This window comes from Microcebus murinus, chromosome 4, assembly GCF_040939455.1.
Source record: "Microcebus murinus isolate Inina chromosome 4, M.murinus_Inina_mat1.0, whole genome shotgun sequence".
Taxonomy (NCBI): domain Eukaryota; kingdom Metazoa; phylum Chordata; class Mammalia; order Primates; family Cheirogaleidae; genus Microcebus; species Microcebus murinus.
Genome location: NC_134107.1, coordinates 13,971,344 through 13,990,774, shown reverse-complemented (window position 1 = coordinate 13,990,774; position 19,431 = coordinate 13,971,344). Strand labels below are relative to the sequence as shown.

At 58.7% G+C, this 19,431-nt stretch overlaps 1 protein-coding gene across 1 annotated transcript; it reads right to left on the bottom strand.

Moving 5' to 3' along the window:
- Positions 1-1,338: 1,338 nt before the first annotated feature.
- FADS3 (fatty acid desaturase 3) lies at positions 1,339-18,336 on the bottom strand. Its single transcript, XM_012778262.3, has 12 exons — positions 17,848-18,336; positions 7,892-8,002; positions 7,254-7,451; positions 6,672-6,773; positions 6,408-6,530; positions 6,079-6,139; positions 5,431-5,507; positions 4,808-4,905; positions 4,278-4,374; positions 4,056-4,135; positions 3,705-3,830; positions 1,339-1,691 (listed from the first exon to the last, which is right to left on the bottom strand). Exons 1-12 carry the CDS (start codon positions 18,070-18,072, stop codon positions 1,640-1,642), a joined length of 1,350 nt encoding a protein of 449 aa, XP_012633716.2. The 5' UTR covers positions 18,073-18,336; the 3' UTR covers positions 1,339-1,639.
- Positions 18,337-19,431: the final 1,095 nt, after the last annotated feature.

Here is a 19,431-nt window from a genome sequence, read left to right as displayed (position 1 = left end):
CAGCAACCTCAAACTGCTGGGCTCAAGCGATCCCCCTGCCTCAGCCTCCCAAGTAGCTGGGACTACAGGCATGCGCCACCGTGCCTGGCTAGTTTTTCTATTTTTAGTAGAGACAGGGTCTTACTCTTGTTCAGGCTGGTCTCAAACTCCGGAGCTCAAGTGATACGCCTGCCTTAGCCTCTGAGAGTGCTAGGATCACCGGCGTGAGCCACCACGCCCGGCCCTGAGGAGCTTTCTAGATAGTCTTGGAAGAGAAGTTCACAGGCTGAGACGCCCAAGGCTGCCTTGTGGAGGGGGTGGCTTGGGGGCAGCATGGCATCTCCCCAGCCTCACAGAAGGCTGGCTCGGGAAGGACGGAACAAGAATCGCAGGGTTTGCGCCCGTCCCTCCTCCCGAAAGGAGCCCAGCCCAGACCAGTGGGAGCCCGACAGGGTGGGGGCGATCCCTGCAGCTGGTGGGCAACCCTGGCTCCCACTCCAGAAAGGCCTTGGAGAAATCCTAGCTCAGCATTTCAATTTTCTCTTCTTTATGCTGCTGACACTTGAGACGAGACCTTCAGCGCAGCGTGGAGCTGTCAGCGCGCGGGCGCTGGGGCCGAGCAGGCTGTCGTCCAGCCCTCCCTTCTTCCCAAGCCAGGACGCCCCAAAAGGCAACTCAAAGCCCTCCCCAGTACGTGCCAAAAATCCACAGGCACAGTCCGACTTCACCCATTGTCAGATGAGGAGCCTGAGGCCTGGTGAGGGGCAGTGTCCTGCCCAAGGACGATGGCCAGTCTGGGTGAGTCCCCAGATGCCAGGAACTCAGGGACAGGGAAGGCCATGCCTTGGGGGTCTGGCTTATTCACTGCAGCAACTGCAGGCCAGCACCGGGCCACAGGTAGGCATGGGGGAGGTCACTGTCACCCCCTGCAGGGCACTGGGCAGAGTCAGGCTGCACCATCTCCCGTGTGATGCCAAGTGCGGTGCTGAAATCAACAGGTGGCCCACCCCACCGGGCCCCCTGAGGACCCCCATCACGAGGGCTGCGAGGAGGTTGGTGCAGGTCCAGAGACAGAGTGGCTTCCCCATCCGGTGCTCTAGAGATGCCCGCAGACATGGCCCTCAGCCCTGGATCCTCATTTGCAGGGCCAGCCCCGTCCCATGGTGCACAGGTGAAGCCCAGCTCGACTCGCCCCAGCTTGCTGGTGAGGGGGTGACCAGGAACGGACCAGGCCCTTGGGGGGATCTGAACCCGGGCAGCCAGCAGCTCCCCAACCCAGAGCACCCAGAGCCACCATCTCCCGACACCCCGATGGCCCAAGGGCCTGAACACACTGGGGAGTCTGAGACCCCAGCTCCAAAATTCATGCAGATTCAGTGCTCTATTCTATAATATATCTCAGTGTGTTTTTATATAAAAATAAGAGTTTTCCCCCAGTTCTTGCTCTAGGAAAACATGCCATGCTTGCCGTGTGGCTTTATGTACCCTCCCTCTACCCGGCCCTGTTGGGCCCAGAGCCAAAGCCATGGGGCTGCTGAACAGACAGGCGAGGGGCAGGCAGGGCACCCCCAGGCCGCCGGGGGGAGGGCTGGAGTGTTGATCCCACGTGGGGCCGGCTTGGGGGTTGCTGGGCCCGCAGCCCTCACCCCCTCTGCCGCCTTCACTGGTGGAGGTAGGCGTCCAGCCAGATGTCACCAGACTTCTTCAGGGACCTGGGCGGGGAGGGGGATGGGTGTTAGGGAAGCAGCTGCAAGACCCTAACATGGCTAAACCCCCCATGGTGAGTGTAAGTGGGGACATCCCCATTCCATGTGGCCCCCTTTCTGCGTGGCACAGGTAACTGCATGGGGCCAGGTCGTGGGCTGGGAGAAGAGGCTAAGCGCTCACTAGCCGGAGTGCAATCCAGGCATGAGCCTGGGTGGGCCTGTCCCCCCTTCACCCAGTTCTCCCTGTTGCCTCCTCCTGCAGGGGTATGACCCAGGGACACGTAGGACATGGAACCTGCCCACCAGCCGCCCAGGCTTGGGCGGAGGAGCCAGAAATAACGACTCGCTCAGAAGCCCTGTGCCAGGTGCTCTACGGGGGCTGAGCGAATGGCAGGGGCTCAGAGGATCAGGCTGGGATGGGCGGTGAAGGAGAAGCGGGAGTGTGAACACCAGTACAGAAGGAAGGGCATCGAGTAAAGGGAACAGCATGTGCAAAGGCACAGAGGTAGGAGACCTAGAATCTGACCTCTGAACCCCTCCTCCAAGGCGACCGCCAGGGCTGAGCCCCATCACCCCTCACCTGGATGGCTGCAGGGGCCTCTGCTCTACACTTTTCGAGTTCGATTCCTGCCTTGCCCGTGTATGCCCAGTCAGGGCGCCTTTCCAAGATGAAAGCTGGGCGTGTCCCTCCTCCCCTCGGGTGCACACCAGCAAGTTCCTGCCTCAGGCCCTCGGCCTGCTGTGCCCTTCACAGATGCCCCCGTGCCAGCCCTCTCTGCCCTGTCTCTGCCCACACGTCAGCTTCTCAGCACTGCACACGCTATTAAAAGACTGCAACCCCGGCAGCAACCTGGATGAAAGTGGAGGCCATTATCCTAAGTGAAGTAACTCAGGGATGGAAAAATAAATGCTGCATGTCCTCACTTATAAGTGGGAGCTAAACTGTGGCTACGCAAGGACACACAGAGTGGCATAATGGACATTGGAAGCTCACAGGGGTGAGGGGTGAGGAATGGAAAGTTACCTGCAGGGTACAATGCACAATATTAGGGTTGTGGGTACACCATAAGCCCACGCTGCACCTCTATACGATATCTACATATAACAGAATCCAACTCGTACCCCCTAGATCTAACATTTTAAAAAAGGAAAAAAAATTGCAACCTCCGCCTGGCCCACTTCCCATCCCCTCCCCCGCTCCACACTTAGGATTTTTGTGGTTGTTTTGCCAGAGTGTATCTTACATTTTCTGTAATTTACTCATTTGTTATTCTAGAGTGTATCTTACATTTTCTGTAATTTACTCATTTGTTATTCTATAATAGCTGCTTGCAGAAGCGCCTTGGCCTGTTTTGCTCACTGACTGTAGGAAAACAGCCTGTTGCAAGGCGAGTGACGCCACCCGCAAGTGCAACTGCGTGAGGACAAATGTCTCGCCCCTGCATACCAAGGTATTGTGCAGCAAGCTCTTGGAACAATACCCACAGCACAGACCAACCCTCACAAGAATGCTTATCTAACTCCCCAGAGGTCACAAGTTTCCCCAAAACGTCTGAGAGGTGACCAGCGGCACATGTTTCACCCAAAAAGCCTGCTCCATAGAGGGTATCTGTGGAGGGGGGGTGCGGGCATCACCGTCTCATGGCCACCTGAGACATCACTTCTGTGTGTAAGTCCCTATTACATGTTTCTGTCTGAGAAACTGAATTTATCAGCCTCTTTCTTCAGTCTCTGAGCCCCTGGGCCTTTGGGGTTAGGCCTGCATAGACCTGCTCCCCACAGAACACAGATGTGTTTGTAGGATGGGGCTGAGCTCATGGCGGGGGCTCCAAAGTCCCCACGGAGCGAATGCACGCTGGGAAGGAGGGGGGGCCCACACTGAGGGCAGGAGGGCCGGCATGCCAGCTCTTAGGGAGGGGCTCACATGGGTGCTTGGGAGGGGGTTGACCAGGACCAGGGCGGGCGAGGGCCCTGCCCAGGGCCACCACCGTGAGCCGAGGGGCTGGGCTGCAGCCTTACCTGACTATGTCCACGAGCGCGGTGAGGAAGGGCTTCACCTCGTAGCTGAGGCCGTGCTTGGCACACAGGGCCTGGACGAGCGGGGCCACCCTGCGGTAGTTGTGCCTCGGCATCGTGGGGAAGAGGCTGGGGGTGGGGAGCGTGTGCTGGCACCTGAGGTTGGGGGACTACCACGGGTAGCCCCGCCCACGCCTCGCCTCCCAGCCCCTGCTCACCACCTCTCCCCGGGCCCCCACCAAGTCCAGGGCTCCTGTCTTGGCCTCCCCAGGAAAGACGGAAAAGGGCTCCTGGTCTGGCCCCTGGGCTCAGGCCTCACCCCCCGCCCGTGGGGCCGCGGGGACCTGCACTCACTGGTGCTCGATCTGGAAGTTGAGGTGGCCGCTGAACCAGTCGATGAAGAACGAGGGCTCCACGTTGCAGGTGGCCGCCAGCTGCCGGGAGCCAGTGGGGCACAGGTGAGAGAGGCTGGCACGGAGCCCTGAGCCCATGCCACACCCCCTCCCTGCAGCCCCATCAGGGCCCCATCCGTCCTGGCCAGCTGGCATCCCAGCCTGCCCCACCCCTGCCGCCCACCTGAGAGCTGGCCCAGTCCCGGTGCTTCTCGTGGCCGATCTCTTTAGGGATGTGGTTCATCTGCGTGATCCACACGAACCAGTGGCTCTCCAGGACCCTGTGGGGGAGGCTCGGGCACTGCCCATGTCCAGCAGGCCACTTAGGCACCCTAAGTGGAGGCTGGAGGGCTGCGGTTCCCCAGACAGGGGCCCCAGCTTGCTCATCCGTACAATGGGACTGTGGTACTCACTCCCTCATTTGAAGAAGCTGAACAGGGCAGGATCTGCCACAAGGCTGAGCCCAGGGTGGCCCTGCTCTGAGGGTAGACACCCATGGGGCCACTTGCAAGCCAGGCTGCTTCCCCCAGACCCACCACCCCCAGGATGCTGCTACATTCATGTTTATTTGATTCCCCAACAACCCAGGGAGGCAAGCTGCTGGCCCATTCTGCAGATGGGGACATGGAGGCTCTGAGGCAGGAGGACTGTAGTCAGGCCGCCTGCCACACGTGTATGACCTCCCCACGCCCTGCCATTCGAATCTGGCCATACCTGACAGCAACAAAGAGGAGCAGGGCCCCAGAGACGCCGTAGAAGGGGACATAGGACAAGAAGAAGCGGGCATAGAAGCTGGCAGCCCAGAGCAAGTCCTGCAGAGGAGGACAGAGGCAATACTGAGTGGTCTCCAGGCGGCGGGGTCTGGGGGCCTGGCAGGTGTTGGGGGACTGCGTTCATCCACCCCTTCTGCCTGACTTCCCTTGCAGCCTGGGACAGCGCACCAGCCCTCTCTGGGTTTTCTCAGTTGGGTAAAGGGACAGGGCCCCCACCCTGCCAGTTCACAAGGCTGACCTCGGAAGTGAGGTGCCGTGCAGGGTGTGTGGGGACACAGAGGCCTGGCAGAGTCAGCCCAGCAATTGCCCCCCAAGGAGGACACCCCCACGCAGAGCACCCTCACCATGCCCCATGCACACACCCACCTTGCACACAGCCATGTGCACGCTTGAGCACACGCGTCCAGCCACATGCACACTCGCTCCTCTCTTGTGTGCACACACACGTGGGCCACACTGTTGCATGCACGTGTGCACCGTTTGCCTTCATGGGCAGGTGCTGCCCCCCGAGGTCCCACCTCCCACCACACAACCGCCTGCCTGGGGTCCCAAGCAGCCACTCACCGCCCACTGCATGCAAACCAGCATGTACGCCAGGTTCTCCACCTCGAAGTTCACCAGGGTGAGCAGCGGCGGGCCGACTGCGAGAAGGATCATGACAGATCAGGGGCTGGGCTCGGTGCCGAGGCAGGGTGGGCAGCGGGGCACGGGGGCTCTGTCACTGCAGGAATGCCCGTGGGATGCCAGTGCTGGTCCCATCCAGCTGGGATGACCCACATGACCAAAGCCTGGGCCACACTCATTCCCTCGTGTCCAGGCCTCCCCAGGCTGGCCCTGGCCCCACCGCCTCCTGCCTCCCTTCCTCGGCAGGTTGGGGCCAGCCTGCAATCCTCACTGTCTGCCCCAGTAATCGCCCACACACTCTGGGGCTCCAGACCATGCTGCTGTGGGGAAAGCTGTGGGCAGGGATGTGACTGCATGTGGCTGGAAGGCCCCAGGCCAGGGGACCGGCCAGGGCAAAGGCGCAGTGCTGGCAGAGGGAGAGATGTTGGAGGCCGGGGCGACCCAAGCAGAGCTGGGAGACACCCTGGAGGAGGAGGGTTGACAGGGGCACCCCTGCCACTGGGGGTGGCTGGGAGCAGTCCAGGACAGCGGGGAGGACAGTGCAGGCTGGGCGTCCCCCCACCCCTGGGAGGACAAAGGGCCACTCACTCAGGAAGAAGTACAGGTGCTGGTGGTTGTAGGGTAAGTATCTGCGCTTCCTCTTGCCGTACTGCGGAGACAGGCGGAGGCTGGGAGAGCGGCTCCCCAGACCCTCCTCCCAGGCCACTGTCAGCGGCTGGCTGGGGCCAAGGTCAAAGGCAACAACTCTAGATGCCAGCAACCTGGCCCATCAGCCCCAGCAGGCTGGAAGGTGGGGAGGGGAGACCGGGGACAGGGGCTTGGCCTGGCTAGAGTGGAGGGCTAGGCCAGAGGCTGGGCAGGGCCACAGTGAGGGGCTTGGTCCTGGCTCGAGGGTGCCCACGTCCCTCCCCACCCACCTCAACGGAAGACTCCCCCAGGAGGAAGACGGGTGCCACAGTCACGTCTGGGTCTTTGTGGAAGACGTTGGGCTTGGCGTGGTGCTGGAAGTGGCGGAAGTTCCACCAGTGGGCGGAGAAGCCCTGTGGGGGAGGAAGGGGCTCTGTGGGGTAGGGCCGGGCACGCCCACCACTCTGTGCCCACATGCTGGGCAGTCCCAGCGCAGCACCCCCCACTCGGGCCCCCCACTCAGCACCTGGCTGCCCACCCACCACCACCCTCACCTTCAGCTGCCCCATCACAAACTGCTGGGCCACATGGTTCCACCAGGACTTCCTGAAGACGGAGGCATGGCCCAGGTCGTGCTGCAGACACCAACTCTGAGCCTGGGGAGAAAGGCAGGGTCAGGAGCCGCTGGGAGGGAGCCCGGGCAGGGACGGGACTCCCAGTGCCTGGCTCCAGCTAGGGAGGAGGGGGCTGGCCGCCTGGGGCCCCAGCCCTGGAGCCCCTGTGGACCCTTCCAGCTCTCAGTGCACACCCACAGCTAATGCTCCATTTCAAGACCCTTGTGGGCAGGCTTTCTCTTCTTACAGATGAGGACAACTGAGTCTCAGAGAGGTAGAGGGCTTGTAAGTCTGCCACGGAGCTGGTTCCCGCCCTGTACTTGCTAGCACAGGATTTATTAAACAAGGGACTCCTGTGACCCATTTAGACACAGCCCCACCCCCAGACATGCCGTGTGGGCCCTGCAGCTGTTCACTCATTCACCCATTCGCCCATTCACTCATTTGGCAACTATGTCCAGAGCGCTGGGCCCCGTGTCTGCTGGGCGGCCTAGCGTGGCTGCAACGCGGTGTTGCGGTCACCTGGGAGATGGCCAGGATGAGGGCGGCGAGGGTGCTGGGCACCCAGCCAGGGCCCAGGAGGCAGATGAGGAGCCAGGCCAGCACCTCCATGGCCAGGATGTGGCCCAGCAGCAGAGCGAAGAAGGCGGGACTGGCCTCGAACAGCTTCATGTCCTCGGCTGCCTGGCGCAGGGCTCGGAAGTCCTGGATCAGCTGGGCCTGCCGGGGCGGAGCGGCTGGTCAGCCGGGGAATTGAGGCCTGTCGCCTTCAGGAGGTTTCCAGGGCTCGCCAAGCCCCCTGCCACTCCTCCTGGTGCCAGGCCCAAGGGATGTGGCCAAAAGGGGATGGTGGGGTGAGAGCTGGGGACTGGCTGGTGGCAAAGTCTCCCCTTGGAGCCCAGCTCAGCAAGGTCCTCGCTGGAGACGGGGCCCAGAGGAGAGAAGGGGCCGAGCCAGTGCTGGCTCCGGAGCTGGGCTCCCTGCGGGCATCGCCGCAGCTTCACCTTCAGCTGCTTGCCCAGGCAGGGACGGCAAACGCAGCCCTGGCCCTGCATTGCCGTGGGCGAACGCAGATGGAGCCGCCACTGGTGATGTTACAGTGCCCCTCGGCCTCCCAGTGTCCCCACCCGGGGCTGAGCCTCCACCAGAGCCCTGCTCACGTTCTGGGCTCCATCCTGGCCGGGCTCCTCCGGGGCCAGCTCTCCGATCAGCAGGGGCCGGAGGAACTTGCGCACAAAACCAAGATCCTGGTGGAAGGCGTGGAAGGCATCCTGAAGGAGAGCAGACAGTTAGGTGGACAGACAGATGGACAGCAGAGAAGCACCCAGAGGCAACCAGCAGGGACAGGGCGGAAGAACTGTTGATGGGCGGACAGAAGGTCAGCAGGTTGTTCAGCAGCCAACAAAACAGGACCAGTGGGTCAGCCTTGCCCATGGTCCTTCTGGTCCTCCCTAAGCCCCGGGTGACAAGACCTCCTTGTCACCCCTCACCGGCCGTGCTCCATCCACCTCACCCGGCACAGGGGCCCTCTCCAGACACGGCTGAGTGGATGCAAAATTGGATTTGCAGAAAGATCTCCCTGAAGACTCTGATTCGTCTCACGAAAAAGTCCCACTTTTCTGAAAAGCTTTCTGTGTGTCGTGCACGTTTCTATGCACATAAGATAAAATTTGGATCACAAGTGTTAGATTTACCCAGTTTTTACAAACCCAAGCAATGGGTAGAGTGTGAATGGGGAAAGCTGTCATCGACGGCCACTGGGCCACCAGGGGGAGAAGAATCAACCAAGGGCCACATACACTGAGTTCTTGGGGGTTTGCAAAGAATATACTTGAACAATCGAACTAATTTGATTGAAAATACACTTTTTTTTAAAAAAAGTAAATAAAACAAATCATCTACCATTCCTGTGATTCTCTGTGATAGCTGGGGTGGGCACAGTGCAGAAGGAAGGAAGAGAAAAGAAAGAGGGGAAGGGGAACAGAGAGATGAGGAGAAAGACAAGGGCTCAGGAAAGGGACGGTCAGGAAGTGGCCAGGGCAGTGCTGACTTGTCAGTACACTTGAACTTCACACCTAGGCTCACTTAGCCTCCCTGATCTGCCTGTGGTTTGGGATTGCAATCAGCTCATTAATTGTTCACAGCTCTTCCATGATGTTTATCCTTGCTCTTTCCGAGGCTCTCTATGGGCCAGCCACAGCCTCGAGGCAGCCTGAACTGCAGAGGCAGTGTGACTGGGTGCTGTTGTCCCCATGGGCCTAGGGAAGGTGACCGAGGGGCCTCCAGCTGCGAGAGGAAACACCTTTGAAGCAAACTGAGCGAGAACAGGGGCCTCCTATTTTCCTCCTGCTAATGAGCCTACCAGCTGCCAAACCTAACACAGAAATGACAGTGGGGCCCTGAGGTCACCTCTAGGACATCCCATGCAATGGGGCAGGGAGAGGGGGGAGCAAAGGAAGCACCTCAGGCCCCTCCAGCCCCCATTTAGAGGCCACACCTGCAGGATCCACCTTACCGGTCCCCTTGCCTGCTTCCTGCTCTTATTGGTCCAGGGCAGCCTGGGGACTAAGGGTGCTGGGAGGGTGCACCTTCTAGAACAACCTGGACTGACTTGGGCCCCTGGACCTCATTGCAGGGGAGGGGGCTGCACAGGTGCAGACTTCACCCCCTCTGGAGCTGAACCTTAAAGGAAGGGCAGCAAAACCGAGAGAAAGGGGCTGGTGCTGGCAGGGGGACCAGGAGGGAAGAGCCTTGGGGCTCTCTGACCCCACTCAGTGTGTGGTCTTTTTTTTTTTTTTTTGAAAGAGGCAGGATTTTGCTATGTTGCCCAGGCCAGCCTCAAACTCCTGGGCTCAAGCGATCCTCCCGCCTCAGCCTCAGGAGTAGCTGGGACTACAGACACGTGTGAGGAGTGTGACTCTTGAGCTTGTCCATTCTCTTCATGGGGCCTCAGTTTCCAGAGCCAAACAAAGCAGGGAGACTTCAGGGCCCTACTGGTTCAGGACTGCTGAACGTTAACTCTTTTATTCTTATCTGTGATTTTGTTTTTAATTATTTTATTTATTTATTTTTTTTGAGACAGAGTCTCACTTTGTTGCCCAGGCTAGAGTGAGTGCCGTGGCATCAGCCTAGCTCACAGCAACCTCAAACTCCTGGGCTCAAGCAATCCTCCTGCCTCAGCCTCCCAAGTGGCTGGGACTACAGGCATGTGCCACCATGCCCAGCTAATTTTTTGTATATATATTTTAGTTGGTCAATTAATTTATTTCTATTTTTGGTAGAGACGGGGTCTCGCTCAGGCTGGTTTCGAACTCCTGACCTTGAGCAATCCGCCCGCCTCGGCCTCCCAAAGTGCTAGGATTACAGGCGTGAGCCACCACGCCCGGCTGTTTTTAATTATTTTAAGTTATGATCACATATCATTTTTAAATTTGTTGATATCTCTTCTACTTTCATCTTTCTTATGAGTTGGTAAAAGCACTATTACCAATCACACATATACAGAAGTTCTACAGTTTTATGTGTTTCTGAAGAGCTGTTTAAAGGCAATCCTAAATGATAACTTAGTCTGACTTACGTAGCAAAGAATTCAGAAGTTTAATTTGCTATTTCTTGTCACATTCACTTTTAAAAGCATTTAACCTTCTAGACTGTCTATAAAATGTGACAAGTGTTAACTATTCTTTATTTGATATTACACATAAACCACACTAAAATGCCTTTCAATAAATAAAAGGCAACTTAAAACACCAGTAAGTCTTGCTTGGCTCCAAGACCGTGAAGGGATTTCCTTAGTATTTAAATATATTCACATAACCAGTTATATAAATCTCAATATAAAACCAATCTTCAGTAGGGTTTTTTGTTTGTTTGTTTGTTTGTTTTTTGAGACAGAGTCTCACTCTGTTGCCCAGGCTAGAGTGCCATGGCGTCAGCCTAGCTCACAGCAACCTCAAACTCCCGGGCTCCAGTGATCCTACTGCCTCAGCCTCCCGAGTAGCTGGGACTACAGGCATGTGCCACCATGCCTGGCTAATTTTTTCTATATATTTTTAGTTGGCCAATGAATTTCTTTCTATTTATAGTAGAGACGGGGTCTCACTCTTGCTCAGGCTGGTTTCGAACTCCTGACCTTGAGCGATCCGCCCACCTTGGCCTCCCAGAGTGCGAGGATTACAGGCGAGAGCCACCAAGCCTGGCCATTAACTCTTTTGTTTTTTTTGTAATGTTTTTTAATTGTAGTAAAATATACATAAAATGTACTATTTTTAGGTAGGTGTGCAGTTCAGTGGCGTTAAGTACATTCACGATGTTGTGCAACCATCCCCACCACCCATCTCCAGCATCTCCCCAGCTGGAACTCTGGCCCTATTAAACACTAACTTCCCAGTCCCTCCTGCCCCGGCCCCGGCAGCCACCACTGTGCTTCTGTCTCTACGGATCTGGAGACTCTGGGAACCGCCTATAGAAGGACTCATGTAACACTTGTCCTTTTCCTCTGGTTTGTTTCACTTGCCAAAGCGTCCTCACTGTTCATCCATGTGGTAGCGTGTGACAGAATGTCCCTGCCCTTTCAAGGCTGAACAAGCGTGACACTGATTCCCTCCCTTTCCTTTGAAACCCCCTTGGCAGCGAGAGGAGCCCAGAGGCACAGCAAGGAGTGTCTCACACACGTGCACACGCCTGCATGCACGCCCACCAACCGCCTCAGCAAGCAAGACTCACTCAGAAACATGCCCACGGGCACGCGCGAACACGCAGCCACGCACAGCCTTGCACAGACGGCGCACGTGCAGACGCGCACGCAGTGGCTACCGCCCCAGGGTCTCCTCCCTCCAGCACTTCCCTCTCCTGTCCCCTGATTCCTTGAGCTGAGGATCTGGGGGAGCAGGTTGGCCCGACTCCAGTGCTAGGATTACAGGCTTGAGACACCGCTCCAGGCCAAGCCCGGTAGGGCTAACCTTTAGAGTGATAAGGGAGTTGTGAAAACACCCAGCCTGGGGTAGGAACAGGCAGAGCAGGCAACACAGGGCCAGGGTCACATGACCTAGTCCTCTCTGGGCCTCTACTACAGGACCCAGGGCCCAGGCAGAAGCTAAGGCTCAGAAAGGTTAAGCCACTTCCTCCACGTCACACAGCTCCATCTGCCTGAGGTTGGATCAGAACCTGAGTCTGACTGTAAAGCTGTGTTTGTGTCGACTCAGCAGTCACCCCAGGGTATCCATTCTTGGGCCGGAGGGGAGGCAGTGGGCCTCCTGGGAGGTCTCCATCATGAGTCTCCATCAGGCTGGCCATTAGGCCAAGCAGCCAAGGACCAGCTGCTGGAAGCCTGGGATGTGGGGACAGGAAGGTGGTCCTGAGTTACACCAACTGAGTCTCAGGACACTGCGGGGGTCCCACCCTCACCCACCCGTGGTGCACCTGGAAGCATCCTCCCAGGCGTGTGCATGCCACTGTGACCCCCCGTGCCCACCCAGGGGAGCCAAAGGCGGCACTCGAGGTCTTTCCTCAGTTCTCGGAGCAGGGCTGGCACCCCTAAACATAAGCTCCTGGTGGCAGCGACAGGGTCTGTTCTCAGAGGCTAACACAGAGCAGGGGCTCAATAGCAGGTGTGAATAAGTGGACAAGAGCCAACCTTCCACGGCGCCCGAGCCAGGGATGCGAACTGCTTCCTGGTGAGGAAGTGCTGGTTCAGAGGGCAAGGACACCTGCCCAGGTTACACAGTGGGTAGTGGCAGAGCTGGGATTTGAACCCAGGTCAGTGTCCTGAGGGGTTCAGACTCTCCCAGCCCAGCTCTGCCTGGGTCGCTGCAGACCTAGGAGTGGCTCAGCTGGCCACCGGAGCCCCGCCCCTTGCCCCCAGTGCCACCATGAAGTCCACACAGCAGCTGGTTGGGGGAGGGTACTCCGGAGCCAGCCTGGCCAGGACGGGACCTGCACTGCCGCCACTCAGGAGCCAGGGAGCTCCAGGCGAGACCGCGCCCTTCTCCACTTTGCATTTTCTTGTCAGTAAAACGGGACCACAAATGCCCATCTCACTGGGCTGCTGGGCAGACGGAGCCAGTGCGGGTAAAGCACTTAGAAGGGGCCTGGCATCCAGCACAGGGTACCGCATGCAGCCGCTGTCGCCTGAGCCTCGAGGTCCTGATGCGCCTTCTCCCGAGAGCCCACTGGCGACGGGCGCTGCCAGGAGGGGCTGGCAGGTGAGGGGCAGGAGCGAGGAGATGCTGCTCTGCCTGCCAAGCCCTGCCAAGCTGGGCGTGGGGGACAGGAGGGGCCGGCAGCCTCCTTCCAGCCCAGAGACACAGCGGGGGAGGGAGAGATTTTGGTCACTCCCCAAAGAACAGGGAATGTTCCAGATCAGTCATGAAGGGGGTGGAGCAGGGAACAGGGCAGGGCTGCTGGGGCTCAGGTGGTCCGGATCTGTCCTTGCTGCCTCCTAGTGCTTTTGCTGGACATGTCCTCATATGCCTCAGAGGACACACCCAGGACATTCCTGCCTCCCTCCTTCTACCAGGTGGGTGGATGAAGCAGGGGCTCATGCCCGGCTCAGGTGCTCCTTCCCAACCTCTGCCTGGCACCCCTCATGGGAGGCCAGTGGGGAAGCACTATTGGTACCCATTTTACAGATGAGGAAACTGAGGCACAAGGAAGCCCAGCTCTGAACATGGCACATCCAACTCTGGCCTGTGTAGCAGAACGCAGGTCAAGGGCAGGTGCCCCCAGGAAGCCACCTTTGTCCCCCAGCACCCTGAAGTCCCAGTGAAGGGTGGCTCTACCACTGAAGCCCAGCTGTTTCGTGAGAACTCCACAGCAGCCCAGGGACCCTCAGGAAGAATGAGGAATGCTGCCCTGTGGCATGCTGAGGTCCTGTGGGTGCCAGATGATGCCTAATCCTTCCCTGGGAGGGGGCAAGGCACTGAAGCCCCTCTGGGAAAGGGGTCTGGCTGGGTGGGGACATTGCAGAAAATGCTCACTGGCCCACAGTGGTCCCATTGCATAGCCAGCAAGACTATCAAGACAGCCCCACCCACACTCTGCCTCGGATCTGCCCAGTACCCCCGTCCCCTCCCCAGCTCCCACCCAAACGCAAACCCCATCCCCCAAGCCCCAGGATGAAGGCCCTTCTAAGAAGTCCCATTACATCACCCAGTTTTAAGCCGAGCATGGTGGCTCACACCTGTAATCCTACCACTTCGGGAGGCTGAGGCAGGAGGATCTCTTGAGGCCAGGAGTTTGAGACAAGCCTGAGCAAAAGCAATACCTACAAATTTTTTTTTTTACTTTTTTAAATTTTTCTACAAAAATTTTTTATTTTTCTATAAAAAAATAGAAAAAAATTAGCCGGGCATGGTCATGCAGGCCTACATAGTCTGAGCTACTTGGGAGGCTGAGGCAGGAAGATTGCTTGAGCTCAGGAGTTCGAGGCTGCAGTGAACTATAAGGAGCCACTGCACTCTAGCCTGGGCAAGAGTAAGACCTTGTCTCCAAAAAATAAAACAAAAAACAAAACAAAACAAAACCCGCCCATTTTCAGCTTCAGTTTTATCTGCACAATGGGCTTACAATAGGACCCGCTTCACAAGGTTGTTAGGAGAACTAGTTATCACGTCTGCAACCCTCAGAATAGCGCGTGCGCAGTAACTGTTGGCTGCGATTACTACGACGCAGCCTCAGTGTGGCACCAACACCTCCGGCTCAGGTAGGGCCTGGGGGTGGGCCACCTAGAGGAAGGGTCCTAAGGCAGCGGGCTCAGAAGGTCTGTTGGAGGTTGGATCTTCCCACGGCTTTTAGGGTTTCAGCACAAAGGGCAAAGGGCAAAGGGCACCAGAGCTGCTGGGACACCTCTCAGCCTCCCCAAGAACCGACGGGCCATGGGTTCACCACTCTATGGGTACACGGCTTTGCTGTCCCCAGGAACCAGACACCCTGCACCATCCCGCAGTGTGCCCAGGATGAATGCATTCTTGTCCCCATTATGCTACTGGGGAAACTGAGACCCACTAGGGAAAGTATGTGTCCATGGTCACAGAGAGAGGCCAAGCCCCCTCTCTACAGACAACACAGAGCTAAATCCTAGTGGCTCCCACTGGTGTGCCTATGTCTGTGGCATCTCTTGCCCTCTGCCCTGGCCACGCTGTCACTGCAGGACCCAGTTAAACGGTGACCTCTTCTGAGTGGCCTCTCCCGGGGCAGGCAGGTCCCCATCATCCCCTCCCTCACCCCTACACGTCTGGGAGGCTCTGCCTTTGCTCTCTCCAAGGGATCCCTGTAGGTGTCCACCCTGCTCTGTCCTCCTCCCCAGAATGCAGCCAAAGTCTCGCAAGGTACACACGTCCAGTGGAAGCCAGGCCCTTCTCCCCACTGCTCTCGACCGCGGCCACCTCTGGCCTTTGCTGCCGCTGGCCCCTCTGCCGGGAACTCCCTCCCTGCAGGTGCGGTGTCCACAGCTACATCTTCAGAGGTTAGAACAGCGGGTGACGCATGGGTGATGCTCGCCAATGGATTTAGTGAGTCGATGGTTGAAGAATGAATGAATGAATGAATGAATGAATGAATGAATGAATGAATGACATACACAGCTAGGTGGCCGTGTAGCATGTGGTTAAGAGCATGGCTATGGACTCAAACCCCAGAACTACCACTTAACTTCAAGTCCCTTTGTGTCTCTGGGTCTCACTTTTCTCGTTTGTAAAGTGGGAGTAGCAATGACAGTACCTGCCTCACAGAGGCGTTTTAGGGACTAAAGGGAGAGTCTCAGTGTACCCAGCACGGAACTCAGAGCCTGGCACAGGGCAGGCGCTCCGTGCGTGTGCCTCGAGTACTCGTGACCAGTCGGCTGGGCCTCACCCCTCCCTGGCCACTAGTCTCAGGCTGCCTGTGACACTTAGACAAACCTGGCCCAGGGCCCAGAGTGCTCTCCCTAGGGTACCTGGCTTTGTGTCCCAGGATGGCCATAGGCTGATTTCACGGCACAGGAACTCCGGGAATTTCCTGGCAGGAAGGCGTCTGCTGCCTGGACATAGAGCAGCTGATGGGCAGCCAGGCTGGTGAGAGGTGCTGCTGGAGCCGGCCCTGCGGGATGGCTGTCCCCCCAGACCTGAGCCCCAAGGCTCGGGATAGGGCGCCTGAGGTCTGCACTCAGACCACAAAGGCCACTGGGCTGGTCCAACGCCTGGTGTGCCCTGTGGCCCCATGGTGAACAGAGCCTGGGGTTGTCTGCCTCAACCACCTCACAGCCCTTTGGCGGGAACAGACCAGGTATTTCTGGCAGCTCCAGCCCAGTGTTTGGGGCCTTGAGGGAGCTAAGAGATGGCCTAGAGCAGCCCCTTCCTATTAAAGACAGGAATGTAACCAGACAAGGCCACCCAGCAAACAGGGAGCCATGCAGGGCTGTCCCACGGCACTCTACAGTTTGTAGGGCACACTGTCACTTAGGAGCCAGCAACATTTACTGAACACAAACTAGTACGTGGTGCCCTGGGGCCATGGAGTTAAGAAGGCACAGTTCTATCCTTGGCCAGCTCAGTGTCTGGCCCAACTCTCCCCACCTGACAGAGGAGGAAACTGAGGCTCAGAGGAGTGACATGCCTGGCTCAAGGTGGCTCAGAGCCTCTAATGGCAGAGCCAGGACCCAGCCCCAGGTGGCAGAGAGTTTCCGTTCACCCCCACCAGATCTTATTGGCCACAAATCAGCGAGAAAACTGCCAGGTGGAGGTGCCAGGGTCCCAAGCTAAAGGTAAGTCAGGAATTCCACACGTGAGGGCCCCCGTCGGCCTGGCACCAAACAGGAAAGAGCCATGAATAAAAGCTCTCTGTGGTCCTTCCCCTCACCTGCTCCCATCCTGTCCTACCGGTTGAAAAGGCCAGAGCAGGCACCCATGAGACCCTGGAAGGGAGGCCGGGGGCTGAGCCAGGCCGAGGCAGAGGGGCCGTGCTCCTCATCCAACCCACCACGCCCTGGCAGAAAGGCAGACACGCACATCCCCGCTCACCTGTGCACACGCCAGGCCCCCGCGCCAGGCGCCCACATGCCCACATACTCACAGGCCCACAGGCTGAGTCAACCCGGCGATGCTGGCCCCTCAGGCCAGTGCCCAGTCCCTCAGAGAGGATTTCTCTCAGTCTGGAATTTCAGGAGTCTCACCCTCACCCCTCTGCTTGCTGGGGTCAAGGGGGGAAGGGAGGCTGCCCAACCCGTGGGAGGAGGCAGTGGGCAGAAAACAGGTGGCCCTGGCACAGGAAGGGTGACAGTCGTGGGACAGGACAGAATCTCCTCTGCTGCCTAAAGTCCCACTGTTAGGGATTCATCCCCTCAGGTCTTGAAGACCTTCCTGGTACCTCGTGTGGCCAACCTAGAAATCTGACGGTCAACAGAGCACCGTGGCCCTGTTCTCCAGGTGGGGGACTGAGCACAAGGGGCTGGTAAGTCTGTTCCAAGAGGCTGCTCCACCACTGGGCTCCCAGCAGACGGTCCCGTGGGCCCGGGGCCACATCCCGCCCAGTCTAGACAGGGGCTGGGAAGGGGAAGTCGGGGTCCCCAGAGGCCAGCTTGCTCCTGGGGTGACTGTGCTTCCCAAGGAGGCCCACCCAGCCTGCCTGGCAAAGTCCTCCCACGTGCAGCTGCTAGCCCAGGAGAGGTGAGTCACTCACTGCCCCTCAGAGCCATTTACAGCAACTCCTGGGAAAGCCACAGACCTTCCGGCTCTGCCCAGCCCCCAGCCTCGGATAGCACATCCCTGTCAACCCTGGAGACCCTGCCCTGCCCCTAGAGCCCAGCAAGCACCCAGCACGAGTGCCCTGGTCTGAGGAACCTCAGAGCGACAGGGAGGGCACTCGCCCGGGGCAGGCTCTGTGCACCAAGACACGCCCACCTCTGAGAGCCCCTTCCTCCCCCACAGACCTGCTCTGGAGACAGCCTGCCGGCCCTCCACGCAAGGAGGTGGCCTCCTTACCCCACCGCGCCAGTCTGTCCCAACTCTGGGTCCCGGGCGTGGAGGTCAAAGGTCCGAAGGAAGGAAGGATGCTAAGGTCCCGCAGGTGGAGGGGGACACGGTGCCCACGGCCCAGGGCCAGCGGACGCCAGGCTCCACCCCGCCGTTGGTGCCTTCCTTACCGTGGCATCCTCAGCGCCGTGGTGGCCGATGAGCCGGCTGCCCCCCGGGTGCCGCTGTGCCCAGCGGCTGATGTCGTAGACGCGACGCTCGATGACCAGCCACTTGTCGCCAGGCAGGTCGTGCTGGCGGATCTGCTCCCAGCGGTAGGTGGGCAGCGGCGCCCCCGGCCGCACGGGCCCCTCCCGCGGCCCCCGCCCCGCTCCGGGCTCCCCGACGCCACCCATGGCTGTGCGCGAAAGTCCTGGGGATCCCGGGACGTTCCGAGGCCCGATCGAGACACCCAGGGAAGCGAGGTGGCGTCCCCGGGGTCCCCGCCGCTCCCGGCCCCGCCCTGCCGCTGCGGCCGCCGTACGAGCGTGCGCCTGCAGGGCTCTCGGCGCAGGCAACTTTTTGCTGCCTTATAACCGCGGTGGCGGCGCCCGCCGGGCCTCGCCCTCCCCTGTCCCGGCCCCCGGGCGGCCACCCCACGCGGGCTCCAATCCCCGCGGCGCCGCAGCCTCCATTGGCCGGCCCGGGAGGGCGGGGTCGGGGCGGGGTCGCCCCTCCCCGGAGGACAGCGGCTGCCACGCCCGGCCCTGCCCGCAGGGCACTAGCCCGCCTGGCTCCGGGCTCCCGACTCGACTCGGCGGGGGCGGGGGGCCGGGGCAGCGCACGGCGCACACCTGGTGCCCGCCCGCGGCGCCCTAGGGGGCCCAGGCGGAATCCAGGTCTGTACCCTTGGAAGGATGGCCAGGGGTCTGGGGGCTTCCAGCCGCGCATACTAGAACGTTAAATCCAGAGCGCCTCGAGGTGGGACACTATCTCTGGGCGACCGCAAACAGCTTTCCAACAATGGACCCCCAAGTCTGCGCGGCGAGGCCGCTCCCACCGCCGCTGCTGCTCACGCGGACCTCTCCGAGGGGAGCCGGTGGTCTCCCAGCATGCTGGAGCTGGCCGCTGGGGAGGAGGAGGAGCAGACCTTCTTCAATCCCTACCCACTCCTCCTTTTTACTAAAATAAATTCAAGTCCTTTGAGAGCGTAGGTAGCTCCCCAAATTGCTCTGTGTTTCTTTGAGATAAAGATACCCATTCCTAAAAGTTGAGTTCGAACCAACCACTCAAAATTCCAGAGGCTAAGGGGCCCGCTGGTTAACACCCCTAAGCTTACTTAGCACTTTGGGAGGCTGAGGTGGGAGGATCACTTGAGGCCTGGAGTTAGAGGCTGCAGTGAGCTATGCTGGCACCACTGCATTCCTGCCTGGGTGACAGTGAGATCCTGTCTCAAAAAAAAAAGAAGAAAGAAAGGAAAGAAAGGAAAGAAAGGAAAGAAGGAAGGAAGGAAAGAAAGAAAGAAAGAAAGAAAGAAAGAAAGAAAGAAAGAAAGAAAGAAAGAAAGAAAGAAAGAAAGAAAGAAAGAAAGAAAGAAAGAAAGAAAGAAAGAAAGAAAGAAAGAAAAAGAAAAGAAAAAAAAATCAGGCTAAGGTTACCTCCAGAGCAGTGGTTGTCAAACTTGAACATCCTTCAGAATCACCTGGAAGGCTTATTGAAACAGACTACTGAGCCCTACCCCCGGAGTGTGCCTCGGTAGGTGGGCAGGTCAGGGG

Excerpts from the sequence above, each read along its gene's own strand:
- FADS3 (XM_012778262.3), bottom strand. The coding sequence starts at position 18,072 with ATGGGTGGCGTCGGGGAGCCCGGAGCGGGGCGGGGGCCGCGGGAGGGG. Across the intron at positions 4,375-4,807 it reads CTCCTCTTTGTTGCTGTCAG|GGTCCTGGAGAGCCACTGGT; the intron begins GTATGGCCAGAT and ends CCTCCCCCACAG. Across the intron at positions 3,831-4,055 it reads AACTTCCAGATCGAGCACCA|CCTCTTCCCCACGATGCCGA; the intron begins GTGAGTGCAGGT and ends CCCCACCCCCAG.